The sequence below is a fragment of the Desmodus rotundus genome, chromosome 7 (genome assembly GCF_022682495.2).
Source record: "Desmodus rotundus isolate HL8 chromosome 7, HLdesRot8A.1, whole genome shotgun sequence".
Classification (NCBI taxonomy): Eukaryota; Metazoa; Chordata; class Mammalia; order Chiroptera; family Phyllostomidae; genus Desmodus; species Desmodus rotundus.
This window is the reverse complement of record NC_071393.1, coordinates 37,812,772-37,839,246: the sequence shown is the minus strand read 5'-3', so window position 1 is coordinate 37,839,246 and position 26,475 is coordinate 37,812,772. Positions and strand designations below refer to the sequence as shown.

Below are 26,475 nucleotides of genomic sequence, written 5' to 3'. Positions count from 1 at the left end.
AAAATGCTAGTTAATGCTGCAAAGAACTCAAGTAAGATAAGCCCTGAAAAGTTGTCCTTTGTATGCATTTCATGGCACAGGGGCCACGGGTGACATTTCCAGAGTCCTTGTCGTGGAGCAGAGGTCAGAAGTCAGCTTGCAGTGGGTGGGAGCGTGATTGGGAAGTGTCTAGGCTAGGGACTGGCAAATTGTGGCCAAGTCTGGGCCTCTGCCTGTTTCTGTACATGAAGCTTTATCGGAAGCCAGTGGGCCCTTCCCAATGCCTGTCAGCGACCACGCGAGCTGCGGCAGCAGCGTGGAGTAGTTGCCACAGAAACCACGTAGTCTGCAAACAGAACATGTTTACTCTGTGGCCCTTTGCAGAAAGTTCCCCGGCCCTTGCACTAGAAAAGTCCCCAGAGCTTTCAAGAACTTCGGCTTTCTTAGACAATTTCTGCATTTGTGGTGAAGTTACTGAGAAGATCATGCCCCTTCCATCACCGAGCAGAACAGACCCAGGCTGAAAATAATAATGATGGTGATGATTAAGAAGGAGGAGGAAGAGGGGGAGGGGAGGAGAGGAAATGCATTCCTTCCTTTCTCTAACTGGAGATACCTTCGTGGTACCCAGCCTTCTCATGGAACTCCTGTTGTGTGACTGGCAAAAGTAAACATTCTGAGACGGCAACTCACTACAGTTTGGTGTCAAGTTGCCTCGTTAAGGCAGGAAAATGCCCACAACCTAAAGCTTTTCAGGTGTTTATTAATTTATCCTCTGGGACTGGACGCCAATATTTATTCAGATCAAAAAGAAAGCCAGCGTCTTTAGCACTCCCTGTGTATCTGGAACTGTGCCTGGGTGACCCAAATGATAGTCATCAAAACTCTTAGATGGCCGTCCACACTTCACTGGTGGGGCGGCCGGGCTCCCTGGGGTTAACCAGCCACCCCCAGACTCACAAGGAGTCAGTAGCAGAACAGGGGTTTGAAAGGGTCAGCCAGATTCCAGGCCCAGGCTGCCCACTGCTCCACATGGTCCTCCTGTCTTCTGTGGCCACTGACAGCCTCAGGATGGTTCCTTGGGCCCATTTTAAGTAGAATCTAATATTTGCTGGCTTCTCAACCTATTTCACACCATGAGCCTGGCGATCTCACAGTAAGAGCTGGCCGTTAAGGTGTGTCTCAGGTTCACTGTATGTAGGCTTTAGCAACACCTGCTCCCCCATCTGCTCCCGTGCTGCCTGTGCCCCCAAGTCCTAGCCTGATCCACCTGCCTTTACCCAGAAACCCACCCTGCTTTTCAGTGTACCCTGCCAGTACCACCTGACACCTGGGCTTCTCTTATTCCCACCTTACCGTGTATTTTTACATCATCGGTTAGGTGACCCAGAGAGTCAGCAAGAGGGGGATATGGTGACTTTTCCAGTTCCATGTGATCAGTGAATAAACACACAGCATCCTTGTGACTTTTTTTTCTTTGAGGCTGCCCTTGGTACTGCAGACTTTGACTGCCTAGATTTCTGTAGCCATCAAACCAGACCCCAGTGAGAAAACCAGCTGATGCCCAGAGAGGGTTGGCAATTTCTCCAGGCACACACAGCTTGTTGGCAGCAGCTGCTGGAGTAGGAAGCCCTCCCTGCATCTCCCCACTCTCAGCCAGGAGCTCCTGCTGCTGCAGCTCACCGCCTCCCGCCTGCCTCAGTGGATGAAGCAGGGGCGTCCTCCTGCACGTGGAGCGCTTACCTAGGAGCCTTTTCATGAATGAGACCAGATGCAGAGCTCCACATTGATTATTTCTGTCCCTCCCCTTTCTGCTTTCTGTTAAAGGCAGCCCCCCAGCTCCCAGCTGGCTCCTGTCCCCTCCCCCAGCCGGGAGAAGTTATTACATGAAGAGATCAGCTTACCAGTTTTGTCCCGAGCAGAGGCTGAGCGCAGAGCTCCGGAGCTCCGGGTAGTACAGTGAGGGAGAGCAGCGGGAGCGGCGTGGTGCCCAGCGAAACTCCAGGGCTGGATTCCGGGACACAAGTGCATCTGCTGTTAGCACTTGGCAGACGGAGCGCTCCTCTAGGGCAGTTCTAACTTTGGGTAATAATGTTTGCCGGCTACCTGATGTTAACATTGCTCCACGTTCAAACAGCAGTGTTAGCAAGACCTGGGGGAGAGGTAAGCCAGATAAAATACCTTGTCCGAAGTTGTATTTTTGTCAGCATTATATTTCCTTTTCTATCTTTCAAGAGGGATCAGGGGACGGGCTTTTATGGTTGGCAGAGTAATGCTGTCTACGGCTGTTTTAGGCTTGCCTGGCCGTTTCTTTTCGGCAGACTTCTCTTCTCGTTGAAGAGACCTGTAATTTGTAAAACCTCATTCGGAGGCTGTGCAGTTGCTGCCCCGGGGAGCTGGCATGGCCCCGATGACAGATGCCTGGAGGCACACGTTACTCCTGCCACTGCAGAATGAAGAAAACGTGCCGTGTCAGACCCTGATAGGCACTGTTACTTTTTGAAAACTTTTCTCCGGTGTTGCAGAGAAAAGATGCCTGCTAGAAGAACTGCTTTTCCTTACTGCTTCTGCATCACCTTTTCTCCCTTTTTTCTTTGACATGCTTGGAAAAGTCTGTGCTCAACTTTTTCTCCCGGGTTTGAGGAAGGATAGTGACACATTTCAGGGCTAGGCGCGTGCCCAGATCTGCCATAGAAGGAGGCACGTTGAAGGCCTGTGAGGGTGACTTGCTCTTATTGGTTTAGCTTATGTGTTTGCTGCATACAGTTCTGAAAGTCATAGAAGCCCATAGGCACCACTTTTTGATGCGAGCAGAGATTGGAAGGGATATCCATCCTTGCCTGCTATAAATTGACCTCGTCCACTCCTTGTACTCCTTACGCTGATGAGAAGTCACAGATGCCGGAATAATGAAGGGCAGCCTTTCCCTGAATGCATCTTCCTCTCTGAAAAGCCAAGTGGAAGTGTGTCTCCTAAAAGGTCCACGGGGCCACCTCACAGCTTTGTCTTTTGTTGGCACTGTCAGGGGAGGGCAGGCTCTGCAAGCCTGTGTGATGTGATTACTTTCTCTCTTCTGAAAGGAGGGACGCACGGTGCTCGCAAACCCAGGCTGCAAGGCTGGCTGTGGTTTCAGCAGGCTTGTTACTCTGTTCGAATAGACATGGGGCTCCAGGCGCACAGAAGTGGGTCACTTGTTTTAGGCTTTTAGCCAATTAGTTACCCTTGTCCCCTCCTCTTCAGATATTTTCTGAGCCTGTGAGAGTATGGAGGGCTCGAATGGGAACTGGAGGAACTGAATGGGTTAGTGATGCTGGAAGCTGAAAGCAAACCATTGCCCTCTAGTTGTCGTTGAAGTTCACAAATTCCCTGTTGATTTTTCACTGTGTGCAGAGTAAATGACAAATGTGCCGGCCTAACTCAGCCTGGAGCCCTTGGGCATGTGAGAGGAGAGCTCATATGGAAAATATTTCTATCACCGCTGCGTGCGCATATGGTCCGGGGAGACCCCCGTGCAGAGCGAATCACGGCGCTCCAGCAGCCCTCAGTGGCGTGCCAATTACTCTTATTAACAGTGGGGCCAAGGGCAGGCTTCAGTTACCTGCACACACCTGGCTCCTGGGGAAGGCCACTCTGGAATGTGTGTGCCTCCAGCCTTGTGTCGCATGCAGAAGGGCGAGAGCAGCTCTGCTTCACTTTATAATCAGCAAAGCAGATGAAAAATGAAAGGGGACTGTGCAGGCTCATCCAAATCTCTGCCCAGACAGCGCTCAGCACTGGGGAGCGGAAGGCAGAACTTCGTATTCTGAGTTAAAGTCTGCGTGCCTCGTAGCCAGAAAACCCGTCACAAGTGATGAAGTGCTTGCTCTTCTGTCCCTTTGTTCTACTCTGCTGTGCTAAATAAAGATCCTCACGTGCCTTCTCCTCTCTTCTTCCTTCCGTGGGTGTGCGTGCACGCGTGTGGTGTGCCCGCACATTGCAAAGCTGTGGCTCCATAACCACAGTGCTCCAAGGAAATGGTACAATTAGTGGGATTCCTTTCCCCTTGTTGGAAATGAAATGATGAGGAAGGAACGTGAGTAGCTCCCCCTCCCTCCTTAAAAAGAATGTCGTTTATATGGAGCTTTGAAGAATGTGGCATTTATTTATAAGAGGCTGTTTTTTATAGCCATGTTAACTTACAAAATTCACCCATAAACATGTGGCGTCGTCCCCAAGTCACCAAGATTTCCTTTTTCTCTGCTAGCCAGTTTTCTTGCAGGTTTTAATTATCTTCCCTTTGGATGTTCATAAAAACACATGAGGAATAGGAAGAAAAGGGAAGAAAGCCTACACCTAGTGGCTTTTAGCTGGCCGTGTTCTCAGCGTGGGGCTGGAAGCCACTCAGCAACTCAGTCAGTTTCCTAGGGTGTGAGGTCCTTCCAGATGAGCAGGGGCTGGCAGGTGGTGGGAGGAGAGGGTGTAATCCAAAGCAAGCCTCATTTGGCATCCTGTTGCTGGCACTGTTGGCACCAGTGACTGGCACGGGGACAGAACAACCTGGTGTGGTGCCAGTGCACGGGCTTGGGGATAAACACAAAGGACTCTTCTTTTATTTTCTGGTTGCAGAAACATCAAACTAAGAACATAGAGGGCCCTGCCCAGGTAGCTCACTGGATTAGAGCGTGGTTCGCTCCCTAGTTAGGGCACATACAAGAAGCAACCAATGAATGCATAAATAAGTGGAACAGCAAATTGATGTTTCTCTCGCTCTTTAAAACAAACAAACAACAACAACAACAAAACCATGGAGGACACTAGAATGTCTTTGCCGCTGCCCTTGTCAAAATTAGGACGGCAGCGGTGTTCCCTTGTGCAGAGTGCGTGCGTCCCCTGAAAGAACCTGAAGGACTGAAAGCCAAGCCCGGATTTTTGGTGCGTTCATCAGTGTGGGAAATATGCCAGGGTCCAGTCTCTTTGCAGCGGAATTGGGCAGGGCCAGGGGGGAATTTCCTTCCTAAACTTGAACTTGCCTTCTCAGGTAAAACCAGTAATGCACTGTTATAGGTGGGGAGCAGGAGGGACAGGCAGCTAGAAACCTGTACGGTTCCATATATTGTGGTCAGATAAATTTGTAGCAGTAAGTCAAAAAAATGTATATTTTGGTTTTGATGGAGCAATTTGGCAAAACCTATCAATTTTTTTAAAATCCTGGCTGCTAATGAGTACGGTGTTTCTCCTTGTGGCGATGAAAATGTGTTGGACTTAGATAATGGTTGCACGGTTTTGCGACTACGCTAAAGACCACTGAATTGTACACTTTTGAAGAGTAAATTTAATGGCTTATTAATGATATCTCAATTTTTAAAATTAAAAATAAATAAATAACAACCATCTCTTTGACCCTGCTTTCCCCATTTCTACCGCTTTATCATATAGATTACTCTGAACGTGCAAAATGCTCGCTGAGCCATTTTTCATTATTAGGCTGTTGCAACGACCTAAAAGTCCCTCGACAAGAGACAGTGTGCAGACATTCAAAAGCCTGAAGTTGCTGTGTATGTGCTAATATGGAGTGACCACCAGGATATGTTGTTAGGTGAGAAAGTCAAATTGCAGAACAGTGTGTATAAAATAAGTTCACATACTCGTGTGTCGTCTCTCTGGAAGGATACATAGGGAACTGGGGAGGAGGGCCGGAGAGAGCTGTACGTACCGCTCAGTGCGTTTGGTACCTTTGAACTGTGTGCGGTAAGCTGCCCTTTCTAGTAGAATATAATAAATGCAGTATGTGATGTAATAACAAATCACTTCATGATAAGTCAGATACGTGCTGTGGGAGGTAACGTCCTCAGCGATCGTTTATAGCAGATGCTCAGCTGAAGTGTGGATGAGTTAGTAGCTGCAACACTGCAGCTCGGGGAAGTCATTCCTTTGGGGCTAAAATGATGTTCTTTAGGTGACTCATTCGCTCATCTAACACCTACTTACAACCCCTCTGTTCTTTGTGGGGTGGTTTTTTTTTTCATTTTTACAATGAGGATAATAGTAGCTACTTTAGGGAATGGTCAGAGGATTAAATGTGATGTGTGTGGACTCTGAGCTCCGTGTCAGGCACGCGGTGAACAGCATTTATTGGCTATCACTACAGTTACTGTTGCAAATGCTACCAGGGTGTGCCACCTCCGTGCTGAAAAAAGGAAGGTGAAAAGGTGAGATCTTTGTCTTTGATGAGCTTATACCTTAAAAGCAGCGCAATGCAAACAGTGAAAAATCACGCAGTAAGAAACTCTCTTTAATTTCAAGAGCAGATGCAAAGAGGCGATGAAATCTGTTCAACACCATGAGAAAGACACACAAGCCGTGTCCTGTTAAATGGAGACTGGAAGGACTGTGTATCGGGGTCTGCAGGACAACCCCCAGGTAGTGATTTGATAACACAGCACACGGTTGCACCCACAGCTCTGAGCTATTTCAGTGACAGTATGCAGAGCAATGTCAACAAAAGAACGTGCTTGGGGCGAAGTTGGGGAAATCCAGGCACAAGCTTCCGAGGCTCTTCTCCCAGTGGTGGCGCACAGGACACACGATTTTCTCACAACGGTGCGACGACATGTGTGAAATGTTGCCAACCAGGGAAGCTTGTTAGAGACTGGGCACCTAGGATTTTTATTGGGCCCTGACCCCATGGGCGCCCTCTGCCTGCCATGTACCAGCCTTACAGACTCCTTCGGGAAGCAGGTGTTCAGCATAAACCGTGTTGTCTGTACAGTGTGGTGACAGAGAGCTACTCTTACCAGTTCTGGGAATGGTGGGCACCCTCCCCACATCCAGGGTCTCCGAGGCCAGCCCATGGCCAGCCCCGCAGGCAGGAAGCAGTCAGGTCTGCTACGTTTAACTCTTGTCTGCATGATTGAGTGGGCACTTTAAGTGGAAAAGAGGGAGGGAGGACACTCCAGGAAGAGGGAAAAGATCTGTGAGACCCTGTGAATAACAGCTTAGTTCAGAATCCAGAGGCAAAGCGACAGGGGGTTTTCAGGCCCCTGGGTCCTGAGGGTCAGAGCTTTTACTCCGTGACTTTGAAACTTCCAGAAATTCCATGTCTCCATTCCTAAGATTTTCTTTTGATGGCATGTCATTTAGGTTACCGCTGAGGGACATCTTCTTCATCATAGATTTTTGAAATTACTGTAAAGGATCAAATCAAATTAAGTAATGAACATCGAGGGGCGTGGTAAACGGTGACAGCCTGTGGATAAAGCTGGCCATCGTTAGGAGCGCCTGGAGTGTTATTTGCGGCAAATAGGAGAGCAGGATGGATGTAATGCCTTTAACGGCTGATTCCTCGTGGACGGGTCTCAGGGCTCCCCCTTGCTTTCCCTTTCTGATGTCTAAAATGAATCCCAACCATGTGGAACTAACTTGGTAAATAAAGCAAGACCTGGGTTCGAGCCTTGGGTCAACCACCTCTAGCCCTGTGACTTTTGGTTTTTTCAGTGTTTCTAATTATGAAAGCGGCTGTTGTAAAAACAAATCCAAGCAATGAAGAAACACGAGGAACAAGAAGTGAAAGGTTTCTCTTCACCTTCCCTTTCTCCCCACCCTTCTTCCCACCTCAGATGAAACCACGTTAGCAATGTAGCATTTGTCCTTCTAGAACCATTTGTACACATTTGTGATCATTAAGGGTGTGTGCGTGTGTGTGGCTAGGCGTGTATGTGGGTATTAGGCCTATAACTTGGAAATAAGGGCCTACAACTTGCAGCTTTCATAGTTTAAAAAAATTAAAAATGTCAAAAGGCACGGGGCTAGATGTGGTTTTGCCGCTTCTCTCTGACAGCTGGTGCCTCGTGTTTCCTCCTCTCGTCTTGCTGGGGCTGCTAGGACTTCCGGGGCACCGTGTACAGCTGTAGCGGTGAAAGTGAGCGCTCCTGCCTTTCTCCAGACTTGGATGGGACAACTTTGAATATTTCATCGCTGTGCGTAATGCCTGCCAGATGTTTAAGGCAGCTGAGTTTTATCTAGTTATAGGTTCCCTCCTAAGTTTTCTTTCAGGAATGATTGTTGAAATTTTCCTCAAACATTGTTTGACTTTGTCAAAATGCTCATGGTTTTCCCCTTCACCCTAGTTACATAGTTAATTAGCATACGAATAGACTTCTTAATGTCCGGCTGACTTTGCGTTGTTGGAACTAACTCATAATCATGGCGACTTACTCATTCAATTTGCAAGTGGGTTTGATTTTTGAATATTCATTTTGAATTGTGTCTTCGTTTTTCATACGTATTGTTGGCTCGTGGCTCTGTTTTATTGTGTTTTATAGCAAAACTAGGGTTTTGCTAACTTTGTAAAATAAATTCAGAAGTTTCTCATCTTGTACAGTGTTTCGAAACTGTAAATATTCGAAGAATTAGCCTTTTCTTGAAGGTTTGCTGAACTCAGAAAACCAGCCCTTCTGTGGAGGAGTGGTCTTTGGCTACCTTTTCTTTCATTTCTAAGAAAATGTGTAATGTTTTATATATGTGTGTGATATACATATATAAATATATACATATATATTTATATATGTGTGTGATATACACACATATATAAATATATAAGATATACATATATTATATATTATATATATTTAAAATATATTATAAAATACATATATAATAAAATATATTTTATATGTATAATATATATAAATATTACATATATAACAATAAATATAACATATAAACAAATTATGAAGCAGAATAATAAAACAAACACCTGTGAACCCAGCACCCGACTAAAGAACTGAAGCACCCCAATGCTGTCCACCATTCCCAGGTACATCCTCCTCACCGCTCTCCCCCAGAGAGCCGTCATCCTGCATTTGATGGCCCTCATTTTCTTGCTTTTTATTTTAATAATTTCTCACATACATATGTATCTATACAGAATGGTTTTGAGTTATGTGAACATTCAGCTCGATTTCGTGTGCTACATGCTGATGCGTGGTGTGGCTGCGGGTCACTCATTTCTACTGCTACATAGTATTCTCCTGTGTGACGTATCATCTTTTTTCCTGTTGATAGCTGGGCTCTTTCCAGGCTTGTCTGGTGGTTTTCTGGTATAAATGATGCTGCTATGAACATTTCAGAACACGTTTCTTCACATGTGTGTGCAAGGATTTCTTTAGGGTACGTGCTCAGGAATTGAGTTACTGGGTCATAGAGTGTGTGTTTAAATCTACAAGAAAATGTCAAATTTACTTCTCAAGTGACTGTGCCTGTTTTCACTTCCACCAGCAGTGTATGAGGGTTCTCTCAGTGACCCAGCTCCCAGTCAGAACTTGGCATTGTCAGACAGGCCGATTTTTGCGCCAAAGTAGGTGTGAACTCTTTATTGGGGCATGTTATCTGGCACTTCCCTCATCACCAGCAGTTGCTACGCTATCATTTGTGTATGTAAACAAGACATGCACGTTTCCTTCTGTGAAATGTCTGTTCATGTCTGTTTCCTGATTTTAAATTTGATTTTTACTTTCTCACACTTGATTTAGGAAGGTTTTTTTTTTCAAATATACTTTGAGTATGAATCTTTGCTTGCTATGCCATGTCGTATTTTCTCTAGTTTGTGGCTTGTATTTGAAAACGTATGGTGCCTTTTAATAAGCAGAAGTCCTTCATCTGAGTGGATTTGAATGTATCAGTTTTATTTCTTCATGCTAACGCTTCCAGTGCCTTCTTTAAGAAAGTATTGATCTCACAGTTACAGACATATTCCCCATGCTCTTCTCCACAGTTACTGAAATCTTGCGCTTCGCATTGGTCGTTAATACACTTAGAATTATTTTTTCTGTATGGTGCAAGCAAGAGAGCTAGTTCACTTGCTTTTTCCGTGTTGGTAATGAAGTGTCACAGGGCCACCTATTGAAGCCTAGCCACCTTATTTTTATTCTTTGGGCGTGTCTTTGCTATTCTTAGACATCTGCTCTTTCTAAAATTTGAAGTTAACATCAATTTTCCTTAGAAAATTCTTTAGGAATTTTTATCAGAATTGCATTGAATCTATAGATATGAGAGCACTAACATCATTCCAATATTGAGCCATTCTATCCATTAACACAGTGTAAGCTTTACATTATTTAGGTCTTCTTTGAAACTCTTCAATAAATTGTTATAATTTTCTACACAAAGGTGTCCCACATATTTCATTTAGATTTAGTCCTAGCTACCTTGTTATATTTTTGTTATTATAAATTATGTATATTTTTTAAAATTAATTTTGTTTGTTCATGTTAGAAATGCAAATGATCTTATATCCAAGCAACTTGTAAAACTCTCTCGTTAATTTAAATTGTCTACAGGAACTTTTATGATTTCTAAGGACGTGATCAGGTCACCAGTGAATAGTGGTGACCTTTTCGGTTTTTTCCTTCCCCATTCTTATAGATCGAAATCTCCCACCAGCGCTCTGTTGGCTTGTGGGGGAGGTGGGCGTGACCCACCTCACTGTCCCTCAGGTAGTCCTATTAGTGACGCTCTTGCTCCGTGGTCCCCCTGCCAAAGTCCCTGTAGTTTCTGAATTAGAAATTTCCCACTTCTGCACTAGTCTGTTTTGATGATTTCTTCTGCTGTGGTGTCTGGTCAGCATAAACTTTCTAATATCCAGAAACATCCTCAACAAGTTTTATCTGCTGATTGTATCCTTTCTTTTTGTATAGTTGTTACAGCTGGTATGTCTTTTCTGCCATTAGAATGGAATTTTGGTAGGTGTTGACCTTAAACAAAGTCAGATATTTCTCCAGCAAAATGAGCTTATTGGGGATCAACAAGGACTGCAATTTGGGACATGCAGTGTAATGGGGAACCACGTGCAAGTCCAGAGAGACAAAGAGAGGACCGCATTTTGATGGACATGGGAGAGGCTGTTGTAAAGGGGGAGTGTCTTGGAGGCCACTGACAGTTCAAATTATAATGACTTTCCAGGGGTTGAGCTACGGCCATCTCGCATTGGTTGAGCTGTCACTGGCTGAAGAAGAGTTTTTTTTCTTCCTCTTGCTGAGGCAGTGATGTGGTAGGAGATGCAATGTACTTCTGGTCCTGTTGGAGTCAGTAGTGCTTGTTGAGTGACATGTGCATGACAGTTCTCTCTTCCAGCCTCTCGACTCAATTTTAAATGAGGTTTCTGCCCTGGCTGCTGAATCACAGCAGTGACTCAGTGGATTGAACACCAACCTGCGAACCAAAGAACCAAAGGGTCACAGGTTCGATCCCCAGTCAGGGCACATGGCTGGGTTGCAGGCCAGATCCCTTTTGGGGTCGTGCGAGAGGCAACCACACATTGATGTTTCTCTCCCTTTCTTTTCCCCTCCCTTCTCCTCTCTAAAAATAAAATAGATAGAAATCTTTAAAAAAATAAATGAGCAAACTAAGCAAACAACTAGAACAGGAAAGAACCACAGAAATGGAGATCACATGGAGGGTTATCAGCAGGGGAGTAGGAGGGGGAGAGAGGGGGGAAAGGTACAGAGAATAAGTAGCATAAATGGTAGGTAGAAAATAGACAGGGGGAGGGTAAGAATAGTATAGGAAATGTAGAAGCCAAAGAACTTATCTGTATGACCCATGGACTTGAACTAAAGAGGGGGGAATGTGGGTGGGAGGGGTTGTGCAGGGTGGAGGGGAATAGAGGGGGGAAAATGGGACAACTAATGGCATAATCAATAAAATATATTTTAAAAAATAAAATAAATGAGGTCTCTTTATGAATTTTTACAAACGAAAAGAGAAAAAGAAATAGCTAAGTCTGCTATCTTGATCCTTTGCAAGACACATTTTTATCCTTCTTTTCTTCGTTTTCCTTTATCTCTCAAAATATATTTTTGGGGCAAATGACTTTCTAGACCTCTGTTTGCTCATCGATCTAATGGGGGTGATGAAAATATTTCTCCCGATGGCTTCTAAGGAACATCAGTAAGACGATGCCAGTGCTCTGCAGACTGTGAAGATCTGTACACATGGAAAGGATGCCCTTAGCCGGTCCTTCAACTTCGCTCGTCTTTCTGTAACTGGTGTTACAAAGCAGCGCGGCTTAGGGAGAAGTGATTGTGGTTGGCATATCGTGAGAGGCTCGAACAAAATTTTATTTGCCACTTTTTGAGAAAATCACTTGCCAAGAAACTATTAGGTGCTTTAATAGAATGTCACATATTGTATAAATGGAAATATTTAGTCTCAAAACAAATGCTGTTGTGGGTGTCTTTTTTTTTTTTTTTTGCCTACTTTTTTGTACTCTCTTATTGGCATGCACACTCAATTAGGCTCTTCTCCTTTAAAAGTAATTTTACTTAAAAACCTTATTTGGTGACTCAACATATTATATAAATTTATTTACTTTAGCTTGGAAAGTTAATATGAACCTATAGAAAGAATGCTAACATTTCAATGCAGGCATATTTAAGGGACAGAATGAGTAATTGATGTAAAAGACCATGTGGTTTGTGTGACAATATACTGCAATCTGCCTACCTACAATTTTTTTCTTATTTTAGATGGCACCAAAATAAGCAACTGTCAATTAAATTCAACACCTGCATGTTGAGTGCTGTTTCGGGCATCAGGCTTGTGCTAAGTGCTGTGGGATTCTTAAGGAGGTGAGGCCCTCCATTGTCCTCTGAAGACAGACACCGACAAGTGGGTCAGGCAAAGCTGAGATATGAATTACCCTAGTATGTACCTCACACCCTGAGAAAACCACACAGAACAAACACCACGTGGACACACGCGGAGAAAAGAGCATTCGACATGGGATTGAAGGACACTTAGGAGTTCCATACATGGGTAGTGAGGGAAGCTATTCCAAGTCTCTGGAACAGTATGAATAAAAAAAGGTTTTCAGTTGGGAAGGTAGAGCATATTGAGACAATGGCACATGATTTCTTTTTTTTTCTTTTGGCTAGAACGTCAAGTACACCTAGCAGGAGATAATGCAAGCAAGCTGGCTCGGGGACATATTGTACTTAGTACCATTTCAGCCTAGAAAAGGGACGGGGGCTTTCTTTGTGGCCAAGTATACCAATTTCTGTAAACGTTCCGTGGTAGCTTGTAAAGATATACTTAACATTTTATTATAAATATAGATGGATATAATATGCGTGCATTCTTCCATATCATTATATCGTTGTTTTGCCTGTGGGTATATTCTTATATTTCTTAGGTCTACTAGAAGTCACTAAAACTAAATGATTTCTTAAATGCATTCCAGTGTTAAGATTCTCTGACTCTCGGAAAGGCTGCTAAACTACAAATGGATATCACAAACCCCTGAAGAGTGTTAACGTCCTCGGCAGAGGGGAGAATTCCCATGGGCTCAGAGACACACGGGCCTGGCCTTGAATCTCCCTTCTGCACGTCCTGACTTGGGCGGGCCAAGGACTTCCCTGTGTATCGTTTTCTTCATCTTTAAAGTGGGGAGGGTCGTGTCAACCTCAGGAGTTTCAGAGAAGGTTAAGGAGGTCATTTCCATGAAGGGTTCTGTGCACAGCAGATGCTCAGTGGATGGCAGCTATCCTTGTCATAAAAATGTGAGCTCTCAAGCCTAGTGGAGAAGGGTTCTTCAGCTGGGCCACAGAAATCGTGTTAAGCTACAAGGAGGTATTGTCTGATTAAAGCAGAACGTAAAGTGAGAGGAATGAGAGAGACTGAGCACGGAGCTGAGGGAGCTGAGTAAGCATGCGTGAGAGCAGGAGGGAAAACAGATCTAGAGAAAGGAGGTTTACAGTCAGGAATCCAAACTGCGGCTCCAGATTCCTTAGCCACATTTACGGAGTCAGAGGCTCTGAGTAGGAGAGGAAGGAGAAGGAAATATCTAGGGTGCTTCCAAATGGGAAGATAGGGCTGGGCAGCTGAAAAGGGGAAAGAGCAAAAATAGGATTCCTAATGCTAGGAAGAGTTGACCATACCTTCCCAGTTGGTGAAGAATAAATAAAAAACACCCTGTCTTCCCTACAGTCAAAAAGTGGTGTTATGTACCAGAGTCCACTCTCTTGAAACATTATTTGAGAAAGAACCTTAGAAATAATCTAGTCCACCCCACTACTTTAACATAGGAGGAAACAGAATCTTTTGGAGGTTATATGGCTTGCCCAAGACCACACAGTTGCTCGACCCAGAGCTGGAGGGTGAAAGGTCTAGAATTGTCTTGGGCCTAGTTGTAGCATCTGAGACCTTTGGGAGAGTGAAAACTTGGGGTAACTTGAAAGAGAGTGGTTGTGGCTTTAAATCTTCATGGCAGCAACAGTTAAGCCAGGTACGTTCAATGTGTTCAAAGCTAATTTGTAAGAGAGCTCAGCTGTGTACAGTTTGTTCCCCAGATGCTGACCCTGTAGTGATGGTTAGCTTTGTACATCAACCATCTGAGTCTGTTAGAAAGTGGCGGGGAGGTAGGGGAAAAGGGGAGGACCCAGGCTACTGCATTCATCAACATTACTTACGGAGAGCCTACTGTATGCCCAGTACGTTGTGATTGCCACGTATTAGTGAGCCAATCTGTCAAAGAGCCTGACCTCACATTCTAGCTTTCTTGCCCCTGAAGTGTAGCAGAAAATCCAGCCTGGATGTGGTGCTGTGTCCATTTCATCACACCGCTCCCTCCCTGCCCACTGCAAGCCCTACCTCTCTCAGGACACGGATCACGGGTCCTAGAGCACCCTCTGCTTTGGCACATTCCATAACATCAAGTCTCGGATCTGGTTTGACCTCATTTGCCCTCTTAGTAGTTTTCCCCATGAATATCAGCTCTTCTGGTGAGATTGTTAGCAGCCCGAGGCTGGGAAACCATCCCTACAACCCCCCACCCCCATCGTCCTGTGGTCTACAGTACTGGACCCTAGATAAATGCGTCCAGCACACAATTATTGAGCCTTCATGTCTGACTGTAGCAGAAAAGCTGTGAGTTGACTGATGAGACGCCCTTCGGAGACGAGAGATGCAGCAGGGTTTGCCGGGGGATCCACTAGCAAAAACCACTCCGGGAATCTCCACGGTGAGGGTCAGGTGGTGAAAACTCGTCAGTGCCCTGGAGGCAGCTCCTTGCAAACAAACTATACTAAATGCTCTGGAAAAGTTGTTCAAAGAGAATTGAAACCCTAAGTGCCCCAAGTAAGCACTAAGCACTACGGGATTGTCAGATGAAAGAGACCCTCTAATCATGAAGCATTTTGATGATTAACAGAATTTTATGCCAAGACTGAAAACCGGATGCACACCATAATGATTAATCATTTTGGCCCTTATTCAAGTAGAAAGACAGTAAATTTTCTTTAAAAGTTTGCATATTTTTATTGGGTTCAAATAACCTGATGCTAAGTAGTTACATGGCTTCTGATTTCCCTGCTTCGTAGTATGTCTGTCAGTAACCCCAACAGAGATGGCTTTGTCCAGACTCAGAAAAGGTTGCTCTCCAGCCAGAGCTCCCTTCCCCCCAATAACTGCCCCCGTCTCCCATGAATGTGTTTGACCGGCGAATGAACTATTCAGCCCATGCGGCACACATGTACCGAGGCCTTACCGTGCACCAGCCCCCCAGAGGTGGAGTTTGATGTGCTCATCAGAGGCAGCCCTGACCTGCCAGGTAAGGGGGAGGGCCTCTCCATCGGTCATCCTGGCTGAGGTGCTAATTGGCCAATTCTGTGACGGGGGGGGGGGGGGGGGTTATTTTTCTCTGCTTTACTTTTCTACATTGATGGGACATAGAGTTTCTGCAGCATCACAGAATAGGTTAGAACTGAGATTTCTGTTTCAGAGTTTAAAGAACTGGATGTATGTACTTCCAACAGTTCATTACGTTTATGCCTATTTTCTCCTCTCTGGGGAGGTGCAGTAGGGCCCCACTGAGCTTGTGTTGGGCATTGTACCAGATGCTAAAGATACAAATGTGAGTCCTCGCTCATAGGAGCCCACCGGGGAGGACAGGTGTGCACAGAGAGGCCACCACGCAGTGTAGAGACCGTCCTGTGTGTGGACTGAGTGCCCTGGGAGCTGAGATGAGGACATGGCTGCTTATGCTGAGGAGATTCAGGGAATACTTCACAGAGGGTATTTAGGTTGGGGCGGGTGTAGGTAAATAGGAGTTGGTCAGCTGAAGAAGCTGGGGGAAGGGTGCCAAACACTCCAGGCGGAGGGAGCAGTGTGTGCAAAAGCAGGAAGTCTATATGAGTTCACATCCTATTATCCAGAACCCTTGCACCCAGCTGTGTTTCAGAATTTGTAATTGGGGGGGGGAGGAGGATATTAGAAGGGTAATACGGAACATATATTACGCCGCAAGCAAGGTTCCAGTCCAATACATGAATATACCCAGAGCAAAACGTTTGAACATTCATACTGTCGTATTAATTAAAGACTATTATTAATAGTGTCATATCAGTTAAGTCATGTTTTGCTACCAAATGAGTCTGAATATCAAACTTAGGACCCCCCCCCAAAAAAAAGGTCCATAGATTTTTAAGGCTTTTGGATGTTGGAATCTTGATTAAGAAGATTGTGGCTGCAATAACAGCAAATTCCTAGCGTTCTCATTGGGCTCACCTAGGTCATGTGCTCATCCCTAAACCAATCACAATAGCCAAGGGAATAAATAAATATGCTGATTGGCCAGCCCAAGTCCTGGGCCCAAGCCCACACCTGGAGTTGGGTGGTAGGCTCAGCCTGCCTGGACCACAGAGTAGTATCAGGATGATATTGGCAGGTAAAAATCACAGATGTGCATTTTATGAGCATCACAGATGTGCCCACAGTATAGGCCTAGATCACGTGGTCCTACAGCAGACCCAGGGTTCGAGCCCCCTTCTGTTTCATTCCAGAGCCCACGCTAGACTACGGAGCTCGAACGTGCCAGTTGAATGTGGACCTCCCCCACCTAACCCACTGCTCGATTATATGATGCAGACAGTTAGAACCTGGCGAAGTATATAGTAAGGTGCTAATTACACGGAGTGCAGAGAGCCATTAGTTGATATAACGTAGAAAAATACGAGACATTGACAGGCAGAGCTGGAGCTCAGCCTCAAAGGATGTGTTGGAAGAGATAGGAGAGACTTTACCTCTGGTTTCTGCTGCAGGGACTGTCTTGTAAGTTTAGTTGCAAACAAACATTGACTTGGAGGAAGGAGCAACGGGCAGAGTTTCCTGGGCTCTGAATGAACCTCCGAGGCCAAAGGACATAAGTGATAGGGAATGGAAACAAGGGGAGCAACTTCACTCTCATTTACTGACAAGTGAAGGGAAGGGATCGTTATGGTTCAGATGCTCTGAGCTGGCTTCTGAGGCCTCAGCACACAAGTGTGGTGGGAGCAGACAGAAGTAATTCCTTCTGGCCACACAAAGGAGTGTGTTCTGCTTTCCCAGGGGGTTCCAGAAGATGACCCCTTCAAGTGTATCTGGCCCGGTGCCCCTGGATTTTAGTGATGAGAAATCTGAGGTCCAGTGAGCATAATTCCTTGATGAGGTCACAGCTAGTACTTAAAGAAAAGTAAGGAGCTAGTGGTGTAACGGTTTTATTTCATTTGGTTTTGTTTTAGATTTTTTTTTCTGAAATTCATTAGTGAATTCAGGCATTGTTATTCTGTAGTAGTGCATGGTTTGAATGTTGTGTGTGTTTTCTTTTTACAGGGATTTAATCAAATCAAAATGCACTCTAGTTTCGAAATAGCTAATGAGTGAGAATGCCCACTCCTTGCATGTTGAGAAGTTTGTGGTCAGAGGTGTCCATGCAGTTCCTCAATTCAGGCTCACCCAGCCGATCCCAATGCCAGTATTTACCGAACATCTACTTTGTACTCACAGGTTAGCCAACCCATTCAATCCCCAGCGAGCCCTCTGTGATGCAGATTAGTATCCCAGTTTTAGATGGGATAACTGGGATAGGCAAAGAAGTAAGATGGTGAGTTTAGCCTGTTAAAGGTGGGGCTGGGATTTCTCCTTACTCCTCAGCCAAGCTGGGTGATACCATCTTGTCCGAGTTTCGATACTATAAACCCTCATCTCTTGGATCATTTGGCCCCATAATCCTCATCCCTTCTTACCCTGCAACCAGATACTATTACATTTAATTTAATTATTGTCATTGTAATTATAATTGACTCACTGTGTCTCTGCAAGGCCCTGCCATTTCCTCCCTTGGTTTTTAAATTGTCCTCTTATCTCTTGGGCCCCCTGCGTCCCTGCTCCCACCTCCCCACGGCTCCACACCTCCTTGGCCATGGCCAAGAGAGTTGAAAGCTTCTCCAGACATTGGCTTTTCTCATCTTCAGGGACCGCGGCCTCCCTGTCTTCCTAGCCTGCGTGCGGGCTTGCTCAAAACAGACTGGGTTCTCTGAAAACCACTTCAGCAGAGAGAACTGTGATTTCCCCCCTCCCTCTAAAAGCTTAAACTCATGTGCTCTGGCATATTCTACATCAAGGAATCTTAAAACCAAAGGGGACCAGCCCTCTCTTGTTAGAGATTAGGAACGTGCAGCCCAGCTAGAGTGACTGACTCAAGCACACCCAGCAATGCTACTTTTAGTTCTACCATGCGGGCCTCTCCCCAGGAGCAGCGGGGGGTGGTAGTGCCCTCGGCTGTACTGGAGGTCATTGTAGGAGCCAGTGCGGGACGGTCACAATCTTCACTGTGTTTATTGTGTGCCGCTAGATCGCACAACGTTCCTGTTTTGCTCTGGTTCCCCAGGCACAGACCCTGAGCCAGGGTCCCGAGTGCACGTGGTTCATTTGGCAAGTGGTCTCAGGAAACCCCAGTAGGGGAGAGGGGAGGGGGAGGGGAGGGGGAGGCACCCAGTAGGGGTGTGCCATCCAGCCAGTAATGCTGCGGGCACCTGGGGCTCCATCCTGCTGGGGACTTCTGGGAGACTATGCGGCACAGAAGTCAGCATTACTCAACAGAGGGACAAGGGGCCGGCATGTTTGCCCACCGACTCCTTTTCATGGTTGTTTGAGGGCTGATTCAGGAGCATCACCTCTCCGCACTTCCAGCTTTGCTCCCAGCAGGAACAGCGCGCCCAGGCAGCATCACAGGTGTTCCCGGCTCTGTGCCTTCAAAGAGATGAGTTGAGTGTGGAAAGGACGTGGCAAGGTACAGGCAGGCTCCAGACAGTCTCCGTTTGCGAAGATCACGGGAGGAAGCTTCCTCAGCCGTCAGACACAGGAAATTCCGTGTGTGTGTGTATGTGTGTGTGTGTGTGTGACTTACAGGCACTAATTTTGATTAACCATCATGTTTGCTTCTCAGTCTTGGCAATTGGGAAGCTCAGGAACAATGTATAGCTCACCTCTAGCTATTGGACAAGACCACCTCTGTCCAAAACTTACCCTTTCATTTCCCTTCTCTGACCTATTTCCCTTCTGGCCCAGTTTCTTTGTGTATTTGTCTTACCCTATTTGCGTATGCCTTTCAGAGCCTCCTGCAATCCCTTTCTGGGAATAGGTTGGATATAAATAAATACAGAAGCAGGTTGCCCAGTTGAGAAACAAAATTGGCATTAGCTGCAGGTGCCCGCCGGGCTGCTAGCTGGTCTGCACGGCACATAAAGAAGGTGTTTTCCAGCAGGACTCCTCCTGGAGGTCCCGACCACCTGGGGACCACAGAACCCTTGCCCACGTGTCAGGGTGTAGTGAGTCGTCAGAGGTGTGCAGATAAAGGACAGTGGGTGTGTTCTTCCCAGGGGCCACAGAAACAGGATGGCCGCCACCCCCGTGGAGTGTAAAGTGGGAGACAACTCCACCATATGGGTGCTGTTGCCAAGAGGTCCCCAAAGGCGCCCCAGATTGGAGCCCACGGAGTCACAGCTTTGCTGCATCAGGATTCTGGACCCTTTTTTATATTATTGAAAGTAGAAAAATAAACGAAGGCAAGTACAGCAGAAGCAGCTTCCAGAACTGTTAATAGCTGTAACCTCCCTGCTCTTTTTCTAAAGGCTAATGTTTAACACACTTGCTTCTATGTGTGATTTTTATTGATGAATAGTTTTACTTCTTGCCTGTAGAGTATGGGACAAATTTTCTTTAATGAGCACGTATTACTTTGAAATGAGGGGACAGAGAAATTCCTCTCATCTGAATGTTTGTTAATCTTGACATCCCCCCGCATGTCTTCTTGTCTAAAAATAGATGTTTCCCTAGAACCATCCAAGGTAGAACGGGGCCCACCACTCAGAAGTCTAAGGTTGGGGTTGTTTTCTTCGCTGGCCATAACAGGAAGGAAATACAGATTCTCCTCCTGATCTTCGTGCACGTGGCTGCGGAGCCTCACTAAGGCTCTCTCTGCCCTTTGGTTCCATGTTGCCAGGAATATTTTCAGGTAGGCGGAGGGAGGGAAGGGACATGTAAACAGACTCCACTCTTGTTTCTCTTCCTTATGTCCAATAATCAATAATTTTACCTGTGCTTCTCTCAAAAGTTATTTATTTATGATGCCTTCATTCTGGCAAAGATCTAAAACAACCTTTAAAAAATTAGTGACTGTAATGCAGACGATAACAAGGGAGGAAAATGGAGCAAAGGGAAACTTTGGGATGGGAAAAAGGAAGCAGGAAAGCCATACTGGGTATGGGTCAGAAATTCTACTCCAAGCTTTGTAGCAGCCAAAGCGAAGAAGGGACCACAATCAAATATATCACTCATAGGTTAAAAATAAAAGCTAATTTATTGGGGATGCCGTACAGAGCTAAGCGTTTTGGAGGAGCATACGTGCAAAGAAGATAAGACATTAGTCCTTTGACCTGGGATGCCAGTGCCCTATTCGTGAAGACGAATAGTGTACTACCTACCAGACATCAGGGGAACGCTTCTTGGGTGGCAAGCGCTACCCAGCCCGTGCAGTCACAGACAGGAACACCAGGTGTCACGTAGGGCCACTGTATTTGTAAAACCACTCAATAGAATTTAAGGTCTGCAAAAGGCTTTCCCATTTGGGTTCTTACTTAATTATTCCCAATAACCCTGTGAGATATTGGCCAGAAAGACATCACTTACCCATGAGGAAAGCAAGGTGATATAGGTCGTAATTGGGGGACCTGAAATACATAAATTCAGAATTTTCAGATACACCTTTTCCATTCCTTCATGGTCTAGGGAGGGGAAACCATGGTGATAGCAATGTGGATATTTAGAATCTTAGAGGCTTGGGATTTTTAGCTCTAGAATCCTAGGCTGAGTTTGTGGCTGGTGTCCACTCCCAGGCCCCCAAGAAACTATGCAGGGTTGGTCAAGCCCCTCTTTGCCTGGGGGCTTCAGTGTCTTCACTGGGGGGATGGGGAGGATGACGACTCGCCTGGGAAGACTCATCCCAGCTGGGCCAGCCTGTTCATCTCCGGGGCTCCAGGCACTTCCCCAGGCTACACTCCAACTGCTCCCAGTCATTTTCGCATTAGCACTCGCTCTCTGGTTCAGCCGGCTCAGCTCTGTGGGCCATTTAACCTTCACCACTGTCCCAGCCTGCCTGGGGGCCGGGCTTGCATGTTGCATCTTCCAGGCTGAGAGAAGCCAGAACTCCCTTCGAGCCTGAGGTGTCCCACGGGGCCTTAACACGGTGTTAGCAGACACGGTTTTCGTTGTGACTGATCGATACTGCATCCTGCATGGATTTTTCTGAGGAAGATTCACAGTGGAAAGTGCCTGGGGCTGGATCCAGACCTGGTGAAGAACTCAGTTTTATTTCTTCTTTCCTGTTTAAGTCTCTTCTGAGACCAGAGATCCCATGTCCACATCTTGGATTCCTACAAGTGAACCATGTGTCTGCCGAGGGCTCCCCGGGGGGGGCAGAATGTTGTTAGTTTCCTGTGCCCAGATAAATAAACCCTGTCCTGAGCTTTAGTTTTCAGGTTTGTTTCTGGCATTCCTTCGCCTCAAAGTTTCTGTATCGAATAAAACCAAAATGTTTAGCAAATCCCGAGAAATTCCTTATTTAATGGAAAAAAGAGATCCCTGAGCTTATATTTCAAAATGTGATTTCCATGTTCCCATTGCATTAAGGCAAGTTTGCCCCGCCAAATCCCCAGATGTCTGGTATGCTTTTCTAAAACGGCCTGCGTTTAGCCCCTAGAACGCATTTTGAGTACCTACCGTGGACTGGATTCTCCTCTGAGCCCCATAGAGATGATGGAGTGGCCCAGGGAGCTTCAAAGCCCCTCTGGTTTGGTTGGAAAGGTTGCTATAGAGTCAGTAGGAAGTTTCAGCTCTAGCCCGAGGACAGGCTTTTCTCCCAGCATGTGACACTGTGCTAGACAGCACCCAGGACGGACGGCCCATCGGACGTATAGGACCAGCCGTGGCACCTTCTCTGGGAATTGTGTTTCTTTCTTCCAGCACCTTCGAAGATTGGATTTTTCTATTTGCCGAGCCTAAACTGCTCTCCTAAAATGTGTGTCTTTGATTATCAAAGCAATTAATGCTCAGCATCGATGGAGGGAAAGGCAGAAACAGAGAGACAGATTGCAGGGGGAAATTGAGAACAACGCCATAATTAAATCAAACCCCAGCCCTGCAGATGTACTGCTGCTCACATTTTGGATTTACAAAAGTGTACTTGCCCGTAGTTATTTATTCTCACCCCAAGCCGATTTGGTCACTTTCCAGCTGGTGGGTAATAACCGTATTATGTGGGGGCGGTTTTCCTGTGTCATTAAATAGCCTTCCCAACCTTGGTTGTCATGGCAGCACAGATGAGGCAGTTGTTCGTTCCCCGTTTCCTTCACGCTGGACTTGGGGGTGGTCTCCACCCCATTTCTTCAAGCCTGTCTTTAAGGAAGGTAGCTGTGGCATGGCCACCCATCCGGGGCACACAGCTCATGCCTGGTGCTGGGCCCTGTCTGGGAATGACGACAGAAGAGGCACCGCCTGCCTCAGGAGGGGCGGGAGCGCTGGCCGTGGCTACCGTGATACTTACATATATCAGGAGCCATCTCCTGTAGCACAGCAGCGTCCGGAAGAGCCTGCTGAGTCATCTAATACGCAGTCCGATCGGTATAATCTAACAGTTGTGTGGATTTTATTGGTCTCAGGGTAAGGGTGGAGACAAAGCTCCTTAAGAGTAGCTGACTTCTGAGCTGTTTCTTGAAGGACAAAGTGACACGGAGGAAGGGGTCAGGCAGAGGAGACCGAGAGCGGGAACTTGGCCGGCTGGGTTCCTGCCAGGGCTTTACTCTGGCCTGAGTGTAGGCCCCTGCAAGGGCGCTGCAGGAGCTGCAGCTGGAGCAGTCTGCGGGGGACACTTCCTGAGAGGCCTCTGAGGCCCCTCCAAGGAGGTAACTTTATCACAAAGACTCGGCCAAGCCACTAAGGCTTACGGATGGAAGCCTGAGCTCAGCAGACATGTCCCTCAAGAACAGTCACTGTGGCATCTGCTGGCGGGGACGGCAGACCTGGGGGTTTCTGGGAACAGCTAGTGGGTGAGGACTCCCAGCCTCCCGGGTGCAGGAATCAGGAATCGGGACTTGTTTGCAGCTGCCCAGCACACACTAGGAGCTCAGGATTGTGTTGCATCTGAAAGAGGCTGTTACAAGATGCAAGGAAGGGTGCTGAGGGTGGTGGTAGGGAGAGGAGAAGGGAGGGGCCTATTAGACATTTGGGGAGGAACATGGGTGCGATTTACTGACTTTATAGCCAAGAACCCCAGTTTTTTAGCCTCAAGCAAAAACTAGAATGCGACTTTTGAAAAGGTATTTGACTCTAGGAACCAATCAACCAATGGAATGTTCCTAGACCTTTCAAAACTCTAATCTCTGCTTTGTGAGTTATATAGTTGGGTTCTGTTCAATGGATCCCTTCTTCCCCCCAAATACCACCTGTGAAATAAGTTAAACACCATACTGTTTTCATGTAAAAATATTTCCTCAAACCCACTGTATAAATGAATTACTCTCTGGGGACTAGGGTAATCTAATTTCCCCTACACAATGTTCTCCATTCACATGCCCTGCGTTGCTTGAGGCCAGCGTACGAATCAACTGCTTCTGAAGGATTATGAACTGTAATAAATGTCAGTGTGAGATCTGATTGATTTCCCACAGCCTTACTGGTCGTGACTTCATTTAGTAACTTAATACTAATTGTGTTGCTTTGATTACCTTTAATTTTCACCCTATTCCCAGCACTTACTAGAGTGCGTAGAACAAGTGAGGTGTCTAATAAATGTCTCCTGAATGAAGGAGGACTTTCAATTCTTTACAAACGCTCCTCGGCCCTGGCCAGGGGGCTCAGCTGTTTGGCGAGCCATCCCATAAACCAAACGTTGTAGGTTCTATCCCCGGTCAGGGCACATACCTGGATTGCGGATTCAATTCCCAGTGCAGACACATACAGGAGACAACCAATCAATGTTTCTCGCTCATGATGTTTCTCTCTCTCTCTCTCTCTAAAAGCAATGAAAAAAATGTCCTCGGGTGAGGATAAAAAAATAAAAATGCTCTGCAGAGAAATTTTAGGGAGGTCGGAGAGAACTCCTGCAGTTCAAGTGGGATTAAGTGAAGAGGTGAAAGCAGAATTCAGGCCTTGAGAAAGGGGCACACGGACCCGCTCTGATGCACCACTCTATCCAGTACCTGGGCACATAGTAGGCACTCAACAAATATTTGCTGACAGACCAGCCCTACTATAGCAATGTCTCATGGTGAGCCACAGCTCTTAGACAGCAGGGCAACCTTTCATGTATGCACTCAGCCTTTATTGAGCACCAATGGTATGCCAACACAATAGCAAACACTCACGGTGTGCCTTGGATTCTAAAGAGCTTTCTCATTTTGAACCTTGCAAACCACCCTGGGAGATACCATCATCCCTTCTTCAGATAACTGGTTTGGAAACACTGAGCTACTCATGCAAGAAGGCGCAGTGAAAGGGGAAGCTGGCTCTCGCACCTACATCCACCTGCTTTCAAAAGCTGGCTTCTGGATCTCCTTCCACCCACTAAGTAAGCAGTGGTGACTCTGAAGTGGGGTGTCAGATGTCAAAGGGTTTAAATCCCTGGCTCCATGCTTCTCTGTTGTATGACCCAGACTAGTCCCTTCCTCTCCCCGAGCCTCAGTTGGTAGTGTGCAGGTGAGAGGCAAAGAACTGAGGGGCACAGAGCAAATGGAGGGGAGCAGCTGGACACGAGACGATTAAGGAGAAAATCACCTGGACATGATGACTGATGTAAGGTAAGGCAGGAAAGAGAGGCTTAAAATTACAGCCATTTATTATTGTTGTCGAGTCCGCAGGTCAGCTGGGTGGTTCTGCCCATCTGGGGCCAGGTGTGGCAGGCCCTGGCTGGCTCGCTCATGCATCTGTGGTCGGCTGGGAGCCGGCTGATCTAAGGCAGCCTCACACACATGTCTGGCAGGTGCCGGCTATCCACCAGGGTGACAAGGGTGAATGGACCACACACCCTCCACCATGCCAGCCCAGGCTTGTCCACGTGACAGTGCTGGAACTCCAAGACTGAGAGCAGACATGCGCAAAACCTTCAAGGGTGGGGAAACAGACTCCATCTCTTAGCCGGAGGAGGTGCAGCATCACATGGCTGCTGGCACGGGTACCAGTGCAGGAGTAGTGGTTGCCCAGAGCTGACATGATCCACTTCTCTCGAGACCCTAGAATAGCTTCGGACCAAGCCGGAGTGGCAGGGATTGCACACCTGGACCACAGAACGAAAGCCCTCAGTAGAATCCCCTTTGCTAATGGGGCTTTACTGATGTGTCAGCTGTGTGCAAGGGACGATACGGGAAATGACTCTGCAGCTCCGTGCCGTACTTACTCCCACTTTGCCGCTGAAGCCTTTGCTCCTTTTCACACACGCTGGGAGAGACTCCTGTCTGGTCGCTGTGCTGGGCACACCTGGGCTTCTCTAGAGCTGGGCTGCATTATAATCTTACAGATTTGTGATGGGTGAAGGCTCTGGATTTCTCTCTCCAAGTTGCCTACTAGAAAGCTCAGAGCTGAATATGGGATCCACAGCTAACAAGTAGGAAGACCTCTTGACGTATATTTTTGTGCTGACTTCACTTTAGGCTTCATGTTATTCTTCCTTGCATCAGATCTCCTGCCTTCTTACTTTTTGTTTGACTGCACTGTATATTTTTGTCAGTTGTAAATGTTGACTATAGTAGATGATAAATAAAATGACTAAAAGCATCAATGAGCAAGCAGAATGACTTTATATACCCAGAAATGCATTGAGAGTGAAGGTATTTTCATTTATTTGTTTATTTTTAATAAGTTGTATTGGAAGTCCTACATGGAGCCACATTTCATACCTGGAAGCTATGTCTTCTAGAAAGATTTTTCTTGTGGAACGCCTGCAGTTACCCTTCTCACCACTAGATGACACTCCCTTGTTGCCATCTCTAAGGTGGACCGTGGGACATTTGTGAATGGCCCCTCCAAGGTGTAAAACGTCTGTCACCTTTAGGAGAGGATGTACACACATTTGGCAGTGGAATGAACAGGTGGACGGGCGGTATCACTGGGCGTGGGCTGGCGTTCCCCTGCCTGCGCGACGCTCGCTCGCAGTCC

The 26,475-nt window shown here is 46.5% G+C and overlaps 1 protein-coding gene across 4 annotated transcripts in view; it reads left to right on the top strand.

The window, feature by feature from the left end:
• Positions 1-26,475, top strand: part of THSD4 (thrombospondin type 1 domain containing 4) — a 547,394-nt gene that overhangs the window by 357,731 nt on the left and 163,188 nt on the right. The window contains exon 1 of one of the 4 annotated variants that reach the window (XM_053928852.1): positions 1,896-2,142. The exons of the other annotated variants lie outside the window; for them this stretch is intronic. Within the exon in view, the coding sequence (XP_053784827.1) occupies positions 2,071-2,142 (72 nt within the window). The 5' untranslated portion in view covers positions 1,896-2,070. Of the gene's footprint in view, positions 1-1,895; positions 2,143-26,475 lie in introns of those variants that run through there. 4 annotated transcript variants of the gene reach the window in all.